General features: G+C 44.6%; 1 protein-coding gene across 1 annotated transcript in view; it reads left to right on the top strand.

Annotated features, from left to right (window-relative positions):
- The window catches only part of agrn (agrin), a 157,795-nt gene that overhangs the window by 78,279 nt on the left and 63,530 nt on the right, over nucleotides 1-15,986 (top strand). Inside the window, exon 7 of the mRNA XM_083976317.1 lies at nucleotides 10,099-10,320. Within this exon, the coding sequence (XP_083832443.1) occupies nucleotides 10,099-10,320 (222 nt within the window). The remainder of the gene's footprint in view (nucleotides 1-10,098; nucleotides 10,321-15,986) is intronic.

Genomic DNA, 15,986 nt, shown 5'->3' with positions numbered 1-15,986 from the left:
ATCCAGACTATCTCATAAAAGCTTGCATCTGCGTGAAGAATGCACAGAGCTCCGTTTTTTTTTTTTTAAACATTTGTGACCATAGAAGCTGCACTGGAGTTGAAGTTTGACTGCATTTTGTTAAATCCATTTGAACCCCATGCACCCAGTCATTTTCCAGTCCACCTTTCTAAACTGTAAGTAACTGAAACCTTTAAGACCAGGTGAGAATATGAACTAACTGAGCTGAGAAGGTAAAAATACTTCAGCAAGTTTGATGAATTAAATAAATAGCCAGAGTCTATTTATTATTTTTTCACCAACGGTTTTCTCCATGATTCAGAAAATTGGTTGGATAAATACAACATTCATCTGTCTGAAGGAGCTATTTGTGAGGTTTGCTAATGCTACCAAGCCCATGTTGGCATTAGCAGCTGTTCACTTAACTTTAACTTAAAAAGACCTTTATTGTCCTTATGGAGGGGCGGCAGTGGCTCAGGCAGTAGAGCGGGTCGTCCAATAATCAGAGGGTTGGCAGTTCGAATCCCGCTCTCTCCCAGTCTCACTGCAATCCTCACATTTCCAATCAACACAAGTCATACATTAAACACTCTTAGAGGTGAATAGGATTGACAGTCAATGTGTTTAAAAGTCCCGGGGGTCCTGTAGTGTGTGGGTGTGTGTGCATGTGTGGTGGGGTCAGTGCTTATTGTTTACTAGTGCAGTGGAGTGAGGAACAAAGGAAAACTTGTATTTGTTCTTTCTGAAACATGGACTTACCAGTCTTGGGGAAATACTGTAAGTTCAGCGTCAAATTTCATGCATTTCTTCAAAACTCACTAACAGCTGTTTTCATACAGTAGGTACGTACAAAGAAACACAACTGTTTACTTTTGTTCTTGACCGTACCGTGTCTTTTACCCCACCAAAGTTCCTGGATGCCACTCTTGGTGGCAGAGAAAACTTACGAAATCTTTAACTGCAAGATCCCAACTCCTAATATTGATAATCCAATCAAAAACCTCCTCTCATTTGATGGCCTGAGTTGCATTTTTGCATTTGTGCAAGTTACTCATCGTGTTTTGTGTTTATTAGCTACTGCTGATATCACATGCAGCTGCAGAGATCCAGCAAAACAACAGTCAGCTCTCTTGACTAAATAATGGGACAATGCTGCAGCACTTAGTTTACAGACAAAACTATTGTGCCAAAGCCGGGGAGGGAGGAGTCTTTGTGTTGCAAGGCAGACAGTAAGAGGAGGGATATCAGGGTGGTGGACGGACCTGTAGCTAATCCAGTATTCATGAAATAAACATAAAAATAATAAAAAATAATATTGCTTCTTTTTTTAACCTTAACCACACTCAGCCCTTTTAGTTCCTTAAAGGAGCTATACTGTAGTTAACCTGCAATAGTAACCATGATTGTTTCCTAAATTTAACCAACAGTTGCCACGCACTGCTTTGGTAAAAAATAAATAATATAATAGGAAAACACTGTCAGCGTGAAGCCTGCTGCCTGACTGTATTGTCAATTGCTCGTTTCTAATAAAAGAAGAATGAAGAGGGATAAGATTTAATAAGAGATTTGTAAGCCTGTAAGCTTAGTGAATTTTATTAACCCGACACCAAACCTTAAGCTGCACACACTTCAATAGATGTAAAATTGTTGGAAAATGATTTCACAAAATGTCCATTATACAATTGATCTTTTGAACTCTCGTACCCAGATTATTTCTTGATACACCCAAATTATAGCCAATCAACCCAGATATAATTTGAAAACACAAGAGACACTGTTTACTCGGACTGTTTTGGGACTGATGTTGAAACTTCGTCTTGGGGTTAATCTCCCCCTGAACTGAAAGCAATTTTTTTTTTCTTTCTTTTTTTGGCTGTTTCCCTTCGTACAGCCGATAACACAGCATGCATGTCGAAACCTCAGTGAACTGCTCCTGCTGCTTCGTGTCACATTCCCTCAATCAACAAATCCACACAGCAGACATGTTGCACAATTTTTTGACTCAGAGTTTCTGTCCACATTTTTCATTATTGTTGTGTCACCGGGCGATAAAACGAGAGAGATCTGTTGGTCCTCCGGGCATGGGGGTGGAGCTGAATACCACAGTTATCTCCCGTTGTCAGCATCAGGAGGCACCGCCACTCATTAGCATTATTCCACCGTCGGAGCTGCGCCTAAATTGAGTAGTGGAAATAGCAGGGCGAGCGCTTATGTGTTTTGCTCTGTTTCATTATTTCTGGCAAATAGCGTCCCAGTCCAACCCCCGCACACACACCCCACCACCACCCACCACCCACCCCACCCCTCCCTCATTTGTTTAGTTATTTTACCTACTGTCTCTTCTCTCTCTCTCTCTCTCTCCATCCTCCCTCCCTTCCCCTGCGCATCCCAGCCGTCAGCGACTGGTCGTATGTTTCTTTAATGCATTTTTATTGACATTTGCATATTTTTCAAAACAGAACGCCACAAACGCCGCCGCCACCCCCCGATTTGGTTTTAATTAAACATCAAAAGAGGCGAGCGTAGGTGCCCACTGAGACTGTTGGTTTAGTCAGACAGATGATATGCATGCAAAGAGTGACTCTCTCTCTCTCCCTCTGTGTGTGTGTCTGTTTACATGTCAGAACTATCTGTCTTTCTTTGTCCCTCATGTTCTTTTGAAGTTTTTTTCTTTCTTTTTTTCTCACTGCCAGTGGAGTGTTAGTAGGACTGAGTCAAAATAAGATAGAGGTCCCTCTCTGTATGGGCAAAGCCTGAAAGACTTAAGAGATAACCCTGACAGACACCCAGGGGATGCATGCAGCATCTGCCTGTTTGCTTGTGTGTGTGTGTGTGTGTGTGTGTGTGTGTGTGTGTGTGTGTGTGTGTGTGTGTGTGTGTGTGTGTGTGTGTGCGTGTTTGTGTGTGCGCTGGCATGTGCGTGTCTTCCTGTTCTCTGAAAACACTGACTTGTCAGAGATCAATCAATAACCCCCACTGATCACACCGCAGGAACATACACAACAGACACACACTGTACACAGTGTCAGACACACTATGCCATTGTGCTCTGTTGTCCTTTTGCTCTGACATTGACCGGCACTGTGAAAAAACAACAGCACAATGGCCACCGTGTCATTGTGGTACACACTGTCACACACACACACGACTGGAGCCAGAAAAGTTTGGTATGTCTGAAAAGGAAGACTTTGATGTATTAAATTATCATTACTTGATAAATAATGATGATTTCCTCGTTTCATTGGCGGAGTGGTGTGTGGGGCGGGGTGATCGATCGGCCTGTCACCTGTCAAACAGATAAAATTCCCCAGATGTGACACCGTCGTAAATCTCTTTTCATGTGGGCGCCCCTGTCAGTACTCACCCTCACAAAGAACCGTCATGTGAAGAACCCACATATCTATAATGTCCTGACTGCTGTCCGCCCCGGAAAACAATTTGATTGATATCTAAAGCTCTTCAGTTTGGAGACGCAGACTCCACGTGGCATTTAACTGATTAACTTGCGTCCGGGCGGAGACACAAATCTTGAAGATGTCGTGAGGACACGTGAGTCAGTGAGGGATTTGCTGGAAGTGAATCAAAGAAGAGGGCTGCTGGGAAGGATGGTGAATAGGTCTGCAGCGTCACATCCAGAGATGGAATAAAAGATTCTTGTGACGCTGCGACAAGTTGTTTGTCATCTCCGAACAAACTGATGAGATGACACAGCTGCTCCGCTGTTAAAAAATATTATCAGTTTTTTGTTTTTTTTCTCTCCCTGGATTTTCATCATGTTTGTCATCATCATGCTGATTGATTACACTGTAACGTTCATCACCCACTTCACTATAGGGTTTTTACATTGTTGCTGTGTGGAACATAAAAAGAATATTTTCAGGAAGAGATGAAATCCTGTTTTTCCTCTCGTTCCTGTATGTCAGCACAGCAGGGTAGCAGCACACAAACTAAACAATGAAGTGTGCATGCAGAGTGGGCTATTGTAGCAGAAATGTGGTAATTGTTCAGCTATATTTAGAGGAGCCAGCGCTAGAGGCACATGGGCACCTTCATAATTTTAGGCTTTTAGTCTTTGTTTTTCATATAAATGACTGGTCAGTTTTTGTAAGAACTGGCACCAAAAGAAGGAGCCATACTGAGAGTTAGTGCGGCCAATCAATCAGTGTTAACCCATAAAAACACACTACAGACAGCTTAAAGATTCCATATTGTAAAAAGGTAGATACTGTATGAGTGTAGTGTGATTGTACAGCGGGCCTACAGTATTAATACCTATTGATGAACTGAGCAAGCCTCTGTTTAGACATATTATTCAGAAACGTATCCTTAAAACCAGCTGTCAAGACTTCTGTGACTTTGTGATGTCATAACAAAGCAGTTACCAAGCTCCGCCCACCTGGACTCACCATCCAACACCTGCAGGATTTGGTTTGTCTGTTTTACCTGAAATCAGTCAGCCAATCAGAAGAGGCTCTCGGAGGCTTCCGTCTTATGATTGGCTGACACTGACCTGTTGTTACTAAAGCTCTAGAGAAGCCTAAGAGAAGAGATGTAAAACTACAGAAAGGATTTGGGGTTCTTAAAGCCACAGCCATATATCTTCTTATTTTTTATCAACAATTCAGAAAGAACAGCAGACAAGTGTAAAATGTGGGATCTTTAAACAGTTTTCACCGTATGCCAAATGATTTGGGATGCCTTTCTCAAGGCCTGTCAGCTTATTTTGATACCGCCGAAGTGTGACATGTTGATGAACTTGGCAGGAAGTGGGCTACATCTCTACAGCGCTTTCACCAATAATGATCAAAATTTCAGCAGGTTCTCAGATCCTCGTCGTATACCTTCTTGTAATGTACTCTGCTTAATGTGCTTTTGCTCGGATTTACTGCCTGCAGCTTTATGGAAAGATATTTGCAGCTGCTGTGTGAGTATTATTATGTGAAAATTCATTGTTCACTCACTGTTTCGAGTTGTTGTTGAGATGGACAGCAGCGTTCCCAGTAAGCTGGAGCTGCACAAACCTCACCACAAATGTGATTTGGTGGGGAAAAAAACAACAAAAAAACATGAAAAGTTTTATAATTTCAAAAACCTGAATGAAGGCTTCACACAGACTTCCACTGAGGGGCAAAATTTGAATAATTTCAAAATAATCCCTTTTTTTTTATTATTTGGTTTATTCAATATCAGAGAGCCAGACTCTGTGTCAAATTAATCACATTTACATTGAAAATGCATAATTAAAACTTTCCTTTTTAGTCTTGGCCCAAGTTGTATCACAACTAACTTCGTGCCCAGAGGTTGTTTTCCACAGCTCCTTTAAGTCAAGCTATTTTAGTGCATATTCAAGTCGTACTTTGAATCAATGGAAGTGACTGCAGGAGTGCGAAGTGCCTTGCCATAACTCCCCGGAGCCTGTTGATGTGCTGGCCTCACGTCTGGTATCAGAAGAGTAGGAAGTAGAGAGGAGTTTCTAAATTGGGAGTTAGGCTCTTCATAAAGTAGAAGTACAAGTAGCAGTGTGACTTCAGAGACCACAGAGGAGGATAATTCTGTAAAAATCACTAAAACACACACAACACACTGGCAGACAAAGTAGGAGTGAATGAAAGAGCAAGTTTTGCGGACACAAATTCTTTATTCACAGCTCTTTTGTCATTTACCCAACTGTGTGTTTGTGTGTGCGTGTGCGCGCGCATGACTGCAAGCCCAGAGAAACTCATGTAAGTTGTTGCTTATAATGTGTCGCCTGTCGCCTCTGGAGGTTAACACAGAATCACTCAGCAGCAGACACATTGTCATTGACAAAGAGTTCTGCAAAGCAGGAAAGGAAAATCAGTCACCTTAGGTGTCAAGACTCTGTGCCGAATATTTTATCATTTGCATGTTTATTTGATGAGCATCTCCGCCTGTGCGCTGACACGCAGCTGTGGTGATTGGACTCACAATCAGTTGTGGAGCTCGAGTATGTAAGTCAGGCTGAGATCACCAGAGCTGTTTTTCCTAATCAAGTTAATTAGGGGAAGTGCCGTGGGAGCCAGATTGACAGCAGCCAGGGACCGTCGGTCCACTTACTGTGGCCCGCAGGCTGTCATCGTGCAGAAATTGCAGAGAAATGTGGGTCAACAGGGTGTCAGGAGTGACTGGAGGCTCTGTGAGTGTTATGTGCCGGCGGGCTGTGATCAACCACGCAGTTTTTCCAATTTATACATTTTTCATTTCATTTCCTGTTTCCTCTGAGCCCCTCTTCATGCTGCAGCTCCTGACTTGATTGGAGATGTAATAAACACTGAGCTTTGTTGCTCTGTTTTCACTGATGTTTCATAGTGTCAGAAAGCTTTAAAAATCATTTTTCTGAGACTTCCTGTGGCGCACGCACACACGCCTCAATGATGAATTCACCCGTTTGCATTAGACAAATAGTGTTAGATGTCATGTCACCTCTGATAGATGCGTGTCACAAGATCAGGGATCCCGGCTTGTCTTTCTTCCCTCCCCACGCTGTTTTTGGTTGTCTCCATTTTGAAGAGTAGCACGTTCTTAGTTGTAAATGCACAAAGAGGCTTCGACTTACCTCCTGCCTGTGATAAGTATTCAGCGGTAGACAGACACAGCCCGCGGGTATGCCTTTTGCTGTATGCTAATATAGCCTTTTCTCTGCACCTCCCTTTCCCTCGACTAATATGATACATAAATGTTTTTAATGTGAGGGAGGCAAAAGGAGTTGGATCAAAGCCCCGCAGGTGAAGAAACACAGAAGGCGGGGCCTTGCTGTAGATTGGCTCTGCCCCATTGGAGTCCTGTGTTGTAATGGGTTACAGTTGTAGGTGATTCTTCCTGCCAGTTGGCTACTGCGAGCATCACCTGGATTACACTGATTCACTGCCCTGCATAATACAGGGAGCGATTTGGAATTGCACACGGACCTGAGGGGGAAAAGTCCAATTAGCATATGTATGAGCTGAGCGGAGATGGGAGGAAGCTCTAGCCAAAATAATCTCCCGGCATTCCACCGGCATGTTACAGGGGGTTAACAGTGGTACGCCTCCTTTCTGCAGCAACCAGACAGTCACAGTCGGAGTGCTGCCGGAGCCTGCTGCGCAGCAACTCCGACCTAACGAGGGGTTTTTAAAGCTGCCACTTTATCCGTCAGATAACGCCACTAAGTGGGGCACTAATGATACTTCAGACGGACAGGTAAAGCAGGCATCCGAACATCAGAGGAACGTGTCCTCTTGAGTATCGGACGAGGCCAGGTGGGACCTCTGCCGGGGCGAGTTAGTTGACACAGCACGGCCTCACCTGAAGTAATCCCCTCTGAGTCCCGAAGCGCGTCCGTGCCATTAAAATACCACACTAATTAAAACACAGGAGTTACACAGCGGCTGGCAGAGGAAACCGAGGTGACACCCAGAATGTAAAGTCCTCTCAACCAGCGTGGTGGTACAGAAACAGAGCCCAGTGCACACCAGCAGAGCAGAATCCCTGATAAGAAAGAATTATTCATATATATATTTTTTATTTTATTATTTACTCTTACCATTTCCCTTGACTTTCCCCTGCTGTCATACCACAGCAGACCACTGCCTGCACCTGCTCAGCCACTACAACAACTCCTTGGCTTGGCTCACGTTTGGCAGCGCGGACGTCATTTCCAATTCGACAGACGAGCTAATGTTCATGTGTAAATAGCTTTAAAACCCTGAAACTTTGGCTTATTCTGGACCTGCCTGACAGAAAAACTGATACACGCATGAAAAGATAAGTGTTTGGGAGAGAACCAAGGAGGGAAAGAGAGCTGGAACAGGCTTGCGAACACCATCCCACAAGCCTTAGTTGTGACAAGCTGCCATTTCAAAGCTTCTGCCTGCATCCAAGAGAGAGTAAAAAGACAGCTTCAGCTTTTAACTGTGTCACAAGATTTTTACACTTGGGGAGTTTTGTCTCCTTTTTTTCCCTTACACCCTCTCCAGTTAATAAATCAGGCAGAAATTTTGCCCCCCAGAGGTAGAGGATGATAAAAAAATTAGTTTTGGAGGGGAATTCTTTCATCTTTTTTTATGTGTGTGAAACAAAGAGAAAGGGAGACAAAGGCGTTATCAGAGGCTGCAGCTGTGTTTTAGGAGCCTGTCCTTGGGAAGTGGGCTGGTGAACTTTTATGGAGGCCAAGGTTGTACAGTTAAGCTCGAATCACAAGCTTACGACGCGGACACACACACACACACACACAAGGCGTTGAAAAGAGATCAGGGGGAATCGATTGTTTTTGAAGCCGTACCAAATTAAGCGGCATTGAACAGCTTACATATTTCTGTGGCACCTCCAAGCTCCTTTGAAACAGCCGCCTGGCATCGAAACACAGAAATCAATAGCGTCCCCTCTTCTAATCTGAAACATTCACTTTTTCTCTGTCCTTGCTGGAAAGATTTGTTCAAATTTTGCCTGAAAAACAACAGGAAGTAGATTAGGAGCCCAGGCTCTTACTTATGGCTTTATTCATACAGTATATCACTCAGGATCGGTCAGGTGACGGTGATCCTTATGTCACATCCCCTTTCCGTCGCCTTAATCAGAATGAACCTAAGCTGATCTCCGCCGTCTGTGTTACCAGTTGATAATTTACTCCAGCATTTAGCGCTTTGAGTGGAGGCCCCACTGAACGTTCCTGAGCTGATAAATGAATCATGGGGCTCCAAGCACGCCAAGTTGGCCCCCTGCAATGCCATCTAATCCCATAATGGTCATGATAATGATGGAACCACGGGTGGTGTCATTACATGGGGCAGTTTCCATGACAGCACTCCCCCCCTCCACCCCTCTAGAGAGGTAGAGCAGACTAGAGAAGGAGGAAGTTCTGCATTCGACTTTGGGTGTAAAATGCAACTCCTTCAATTTCCCCAGCGCCCCTCGTCAGAAATTATTTGACGCTTCCGTCGGCTTTTTCCCCCTCTAATCTGCAGACACACCACATTTAGCGGAGTGATCCGTCCCTCATGCGTGAAGCCTTTCCAAATGAAAATCGCTGTGGAGCCAGACTATGGTCTCTTGCTTACTCTCGGTATCAGGGTGTACTCCATCTTACCTTAAGGCCTCCATTTTTTAAACTATCAAGCCAACCCTCCAAACCGACACACACACTGGCACCCTGTCAATTTTGTTTCATATTTTCATTGACACATAAAGCTATAAATTCAGGTTGGCAGGCCGTGATCAAAGGGGTGTTAATAACTTTTTTTTTCTCACTTCTGATCAAGTCAGGTTATATCAGCCCAGCCACCGCTGCTACAGAGAATCATAGGTGCAAAATCGAGTCCTTGTTTTAATGAAGTCATGCTGGAGCTTCTGTGTGAGAGGAAGAGACTGAAGCAGACACCTCTCTGTGATGTTCACATTTCATATCTGCCTCTGCCCAGGAGCTTGCCATTTTTGAATTATTAAGCAGAGGGCTCTTTCTTCTCCTCGTCTCTCTCTTTTCTTTTCTTTTTCTTTTTCTTTTTCTCCATTTTCTCTCTCTCTCTCTTTCTCTCTCCCTTAATGCTCTTCTTTTCCTCAGTCTTCCATGTCAGTTCAACCAGCTCTGGCTTTGGCAGAAGCAGTGGCTCTCAGTGAGATGCAAATGGCAGCCTTTGAAGGGGGCACATTGGGAACGTCAATTAATCCAGGCGTTTACTTGCCGGGAAAAAAAAAGGAAAGCCTGTGCAACCATTGTTCGTAGGCTGTTTCATCTTTATTGTGCTATAGGGCTATGTTTTTTATCCGCTGTCCTCATGCCACCGGATTCAGCGGACTCTTCAAAGAATCAGGATATATCAGGATAGGCACAAAGGCGAGGAAATGACATAGGAAGCAGAGGTGTCACAGTTTTAGGGTTGTATTGCATATTCCATCGTGTCCCTTCATGTTCCCCAAACCCTCTCTAACAAGAAACCTTCACCATGTAGCTTTCCTCTGAACTTGCCTCCCCTGTCACCTCTGCCCTTTTCAACCTCACACCTTATCCAACCTCTGCTTTGTATTCCTCCGACTCCTCAGATGCCCCCGCTGAGTTCAACCCTCTCTAACTTTGCTCTCTATCTCTTTGGGGCGGTCGATCTTTAGATCTCAACATCCCGAGCCCGTGTTTGGAAAAGGTGTGTGACCATGGGGCCGTGTGCGTGGTCAAGAACAACGAGCCGGTGTGCGAGTGCCCCGAGGCCTGCCCGCAAATGTCCGACCCGGTGTGCGGCTCCGACGGCCACAGCTACGGCAGCCCCTGCGAGATGCGGGCGATGGGTTGCGCTCTGCAGAAGGCCATCCACATCCAGCACAAAGGACCCTGCGGTTAGTATCTGCACACACAACACAGCACCACACAACTGAAGTATCCCGCATCCCTTTTTGTGAGTTAGCAGTGAGCGTCAAGTTCATGCATTATGCAGTTACATCCCACCATACAGTCACTTACAGTGCAGTCATGAAATCGCTATGAAACAGTTTGAATCATAGCTCACAGGTAGGAAAAGACCTTGTGGAATATAATTTAGCTTACATTAATTAATGCCATTACATTACCCGTAGGAAAAATTATAATCCACATACATTAACAACGAACATAGAGAAAATGGAGTTTTGTGAACCCCCGGGGCCTCCCTTTTTTAATCCAACAAAGCCAAAACAATACTTACTACACCTTCAGGTCTCCTTCCTGATCCTCCTGCTCTTCTTCAGCCCTTCTATACAAACGCCAAAGCTCCCAGTTACTTAGTCTGACCTTTAAGTGAAGATGCACTTTTCTTCAAGAGAGAAGAGAGCGTTTCCTTTTCTGTAATTGGCTACATGAGTCACTTGGCTTTGTCTTGCAGTGTCGGAGTATCGGCTAGTTATTAGTACACCAGCGACAGCACAGCTTCAAGTGGTAAAAATATATTCAGATCCACTGTGCAGGCACACAGCCACCCGGACTGATTTTTACAGCTTGGTAAACCCACTTAGTGAATACTCTTGATGGCTTAATGCCATCTTGCAAGGCCAATTTTCCCATGAACTCTAATTGGTGATTGAGTGTACTTCCATTGCTATAATCAAGCCATTTGGTTTTCACATGCACACACACACACACACACACACACACACACACACACACACACACACACACACACACACACACACACACACTGGGCAGAAGTACAGCAGTTATTGGCCCCATGGCCAAACTCTCAGTTACCATTCACTCAGTTTTTTACCACAATAGATTTTTATCTGCATATTTTCAAGTCTGTGTCAATGAAAATGAGTTGGCGTCTGCAGTGCTGTATTTGTGCATGAGCTGAACAGTTAGCAAAATGATCAATACAAGTGAATTAGTCTCACTTTGCTGGTATGAAATTGCATTCTAAAGCGTGCAAACGGTTTACGACTGAGTTTGTTTTGCAAGAGTTACTCTGATTGTTTTGTAAAGTGAGTGGTGGTTTGAATTTCTTTTTGTGCGCGGGAGATGATAGAGGTCCGATGTGGACTCTTTTTCCTCTCCGCCCGCCCATGTATTGCATCTGTCATCTTTCCCTCCGAGCCTCCTCTAAATTGAAATCCAGCGCGTGAGGATGTATGCCAACAGGAAATGGAGCGAGAGCGTGTTTAGTCGGTGGGCAGGCAGGCAGACTCAATTTGGTGCGCCGCACTGCAGGTAGATGGCAGGTCTGTCGGCTCAGGGTCCTTCTGCGGTAATGAATAGTCTTTATTTTAAAAAGCGAGAGGCAGAGCGCGCTGGCGGAGTGGAGGGCCCTGTCTGTAATCCAGCACTATGGATGGTTCTTGGCTCCCAGAGGAACAGGCCTGCGTCAGCGCAATGGTGCCATAAAAATGCTGAGGCATTGGCTTGCCAGGCGCGAGCCAGCCGAGGAATGATGGCGATGATAATGTGGGTTATTTCTGGGCTGTTTGCACAGCTTTACTGGACTTTATTCAGCACCATAACAACTGACTGACTTAAGCTATTATCTCACCTAATTATCACAGGCTATTCCCACCACCAATATACTAGGCATGTTTATAGAGCAGAAAGGGAGAGAGAGAGGAGAAGAACATATGCTGCCTTCAGGTGGTGTTGGAAGTGTCGGAATTAAAAGCTGAAGGGATGAGCAATGAAAAGAAAGTGCGTATGAATAAAGGGGGGATTCTCTGTGACACCCAGGTGCTTGAGTAACCCAACCATTAAATAACATTATTACATCTCTAGATTTATACCTTTTCAAATCAAGAGACCAATTATATGCCACATTTCCATCTACTCATTCCTGTTTCTCTGTGTGTGTTATTTTTGTTTACCGGCTCTGTTTTGTTATTTCCATCCAATTGCACTATAATGTGTAAGCTGTCAGATTTATGGCTTTAACGCTCAAAAGCAGGAGCTTAGCGGAGGCAGGTGAGGGCAGCTGCGGTTTGAAGGGCGGGAGAGGTGCCACAATAGGGAAAATAACTGTGTGTGTGTTTAACTGTGACTCTTTGTGTGTGTGTGTGTGTGTGTGTGTGGCTCACCACGCAGCCTCTCATGGGCCCTGGCTATAATTTCATTTCCTCCCCTCTGGGCTGGAAAAATAGTGGTTATCTATATGGCTCAGGTGCAACCCAATAGCGATATGAGTGACATTTGTTATTATTCAGATATTTTTTTTCCTCCTCCTGCGTTTGAATGGTGGGTAACCTTGTAAGGTTGAGCGGGAGAGGTGAGCGCACTTAATAGACCCCCCAGCTGGATATCGGTCGCTTCGGAAAAAGGCCCATTCATACGGCTTTAGCCAAACAGATGAGGGCAGAGACGCTGGAATCATTTGAGAAAAGGAAATAACAAATTTCCCCTTTCTTCTCCCACAGGTGTTGGAGATGATATACACAGTTGAGTAAGAAATATAGGTCACAGCAGCAGCGTGAGAGTGGTCGTTGAGAGAGAGGCTGAGGGGAAAGGGGGCGGGGGGGAAGCAATAAATGTAGAGAGGCAAGGAGATGGGGTAAATAAGATGAGGAGGGGCAGAGAAAGTGGGGGGCAGAGTTAATAGTGTATTGGCCAGACAGGCATCAACAGGGGAGTTGTTATCATTCAGGCATGTTCACAAGCCTTCAAAACACAAACCAGCCTACTTCTTTCTGCTTAATCCTGAGGTAATACCCCGCCCAGACCCCCTCAGCCACAATTCAGAGTTTTCCCGGTGAGGATATCAACAAAACGCTGTAAAGCTGGAGGGCTTGAGATTTTCTATTTTTTCCCCCTCTTCAATGACTCAATCCTTCATGCTTTCAAGGCCACTTCTTACACCAACCTGCCCCCTATTCCTCACACTCATATCTAAAACCCACAAATACTGCCACATAACGCAACAAGAGCAGCTGTCACGGTGCAAGATCCAACATGAGTGGTTCCCGGTGTCGGGTTAAGGAGACTTGAAGGGGACCTTGAGAACAGTCAGCAGGTTCTCAGCAACAAGAAGAAAAAGTTTGGCCTGATGTTTAGTAAGGTGATTTACAGAACATCTTTGTGATATCCTGATTCGTACGCAGAATATTTCCCAAATACACGAAGCGGTGACCTACAACATTGTGTAATTAAGTCTGATAAATGAAGGGATGACATTAAAATTTCCATGACTTATGAAATGTTCACAGTTAATGAAAACAGCTCATGTGACGCAATAATATCCGTCTCTCAGCCGCTAATATTTCCAATTTAAATATGTAAATTCAAGACGAGCCCAGTATGTGTTCGATAAAATTAATATTGTATTTCATTTGGAAGCTTCAGGCGGCTTAGAAATATAGATTTTCCCAACTCACAAAATGGTCCCGCCCCCCTGCCCCCCCCTCCCCAACAACAGCATAAATTTAGCGAGCCACGTTGCCAGACTCATGTCAGGCTTGTGATGAATGGTTGCGCAAATATCATCCCATCTCCACTGATCCGGGCTCCGGTGCTGGCTCAACGCTGGCCCAAGTGCTGTTACGTGTTGCTGATTTTCTGCCCACCTCCACTGGCCCAAGACAGATCCAATCTGGCAGCCGTTTATTGGGTGCCGGAGGTAGGTCACATTCGGTGCCAACTTTGAGTCGCAGTCGGCCTGAATCGGGCAGTTATGTGGGTTGTCTTGTTGTAATGTTTTCACAATTTTTTAGTTCACTCCTCAAGCCCTGTTTCTGTGGATACAGTTGGTATTAGATTTTTATTAGAGCTGGCATGAGAAGCCCTTAAAATATCTTACTTTGATGTTGCACACGCTGTGTTGGACTGTGTATCTTCCTGGGCTGAAACGGCTCTCACAGTTGTGGACGTACACGGCATCTGAATGAGATGAAAGATCCCAGACTCTAATGTTACAACACTGGCACCCGTTTTTTTTTTTGTTTTTTTTAACACCCTGACTGTGTGTCACGATGACAAGCCTGTCAGACTTTTTTTTTACCTTAAAGTCTGAAGTTTTTAAGGACGCTGAACTTGTCTGCCTTCAGAAAGCGAGACACATGGGAACTCAAGATTAGCAAAGACAGACCGGGAGACGTCTGAATCAGGAGATGACAGAAAGCGGACGTCTTAATATCACCAGTAATGGCAATAATTCTCCCTCTTCTCCTGGCTTTGAACTGAGACGCCCCTCCCTCTCTGTCTGTTTGTGATGCATGTTGTCTGGAGGATCAGGCAGTGTGGAAGAGCCGGCTGCGAGGGGCAAGAGCTGATAAAGAGGCGAGGCTGCTATCAGGACACAGGGCCCGATAAAGGACAACACTCACCACCAGCACCACCATCACTTTCCCGATTTATAGCTGAAGCACAGCAAGCCCCATTTTAAAGGCACTTATATTTTATATTTATTTATTTAGTCACAGAAAAGCCTTGCTTACATTTTTATGGATCTGGCTTTGTGGAAGGAGTAAAACTGTTGCCACAAATCGCATTATTGTCTGAAATATCAATGGACACATTGGCTTTAAGATTACCCTTCATTGGAACGCCCCACATCAAAAATACACATCATGCTTCACTTGTCTTTTTTTTTTTTTTTTGTAAGATAAGACATCATTCAGCTCACATACAATCTTACGCTTCTGCAGGCAGTATTCTGTATGTGAAGTGCCATATATTGCCATATCCAGTTCACAGTCAAGGCTGTTAATCCAAGAGGAATGTCAATGCCGGCACTAGATGGGGAGATGGATGAAATGAAAGAGTCTAAGAGAGCAATAAACAAATTAATAATGCGGAAGGTTTCAGGGGCCAGCCTCGCCTCTCTCAATTACTGCTAAATCAGCAGCGCTTATTAGCCTGCCTCTAATTGAATGTGATAGCGAGCTGTGCTAATGCAATCCTCCCAGTGTAATTGGTGTCAGAGGGAGAGGTGCAACCACTACTAGCCCTGTGTCTGTGTAAGGCCTCATGTTTGCCCACCCCCTCCCACCCCTCACCCCCGTCACCTCCCCTCCCTTTGTGACATTTGTCAGTACCATGAACGCTTCTGATCCTGCCTCGCTGTGCCTTGAGGGAATAAAAATGTTGCCTCTAGATGCAGGCAAGTTGCTCAAGATGATCCAAGTGAAGTTAAGTCTCAAAAAAAAAAAAAAACCTCCTGGAGCCTTCTGGGTGTCTCAGAGCAGTGTTTTGCAGAGAAAATGCAGATATCATCCGCCACGATTCAGTGCTGCAAGTACAGTGGAAAACAGCTCAGTTCTAAGTGGATATGAACAAATGTACAAAGTGATAAATGCAACCATGGAAAAGTGGAACTTTACTCACTCTATTCTGACTAGTTTCCCAGTAGCTGGTGCTCAGAAGCCTCCTTAAAAGATAATGCTGGCACCACACCTGCTCAACAGGGATGATGGTAGCCAGGTGATGAGCAGTACCTGGCTGCCACTAGATACAGCAATTGGCATTCAGGCCAAAGAGTTCAATTCTTGTCTCATCAGACCAGAAAATCTTTTTCCCTTTATGCTTTCAGAGTCCTTGAAGTGTCGTTTGGCAAACTCCA

The sequence above is a fragment of the Trachurus trachurus genome (assembly GCF_905171665.1).
Source record: "Trachurus trachurus genome assembly, chromosome: 7".
Classification (NCBI taxonomy): Eukaryota; Metazoa; Chordata; class Actinopteri; order Carangiformes; family Carangidae; genus Trachurus; species Trachurus trachurus.
Note: the sequence above shows the minus strand (reverse complement) of the source record. Positions and strands in the feature narration are given on the sequence as shown.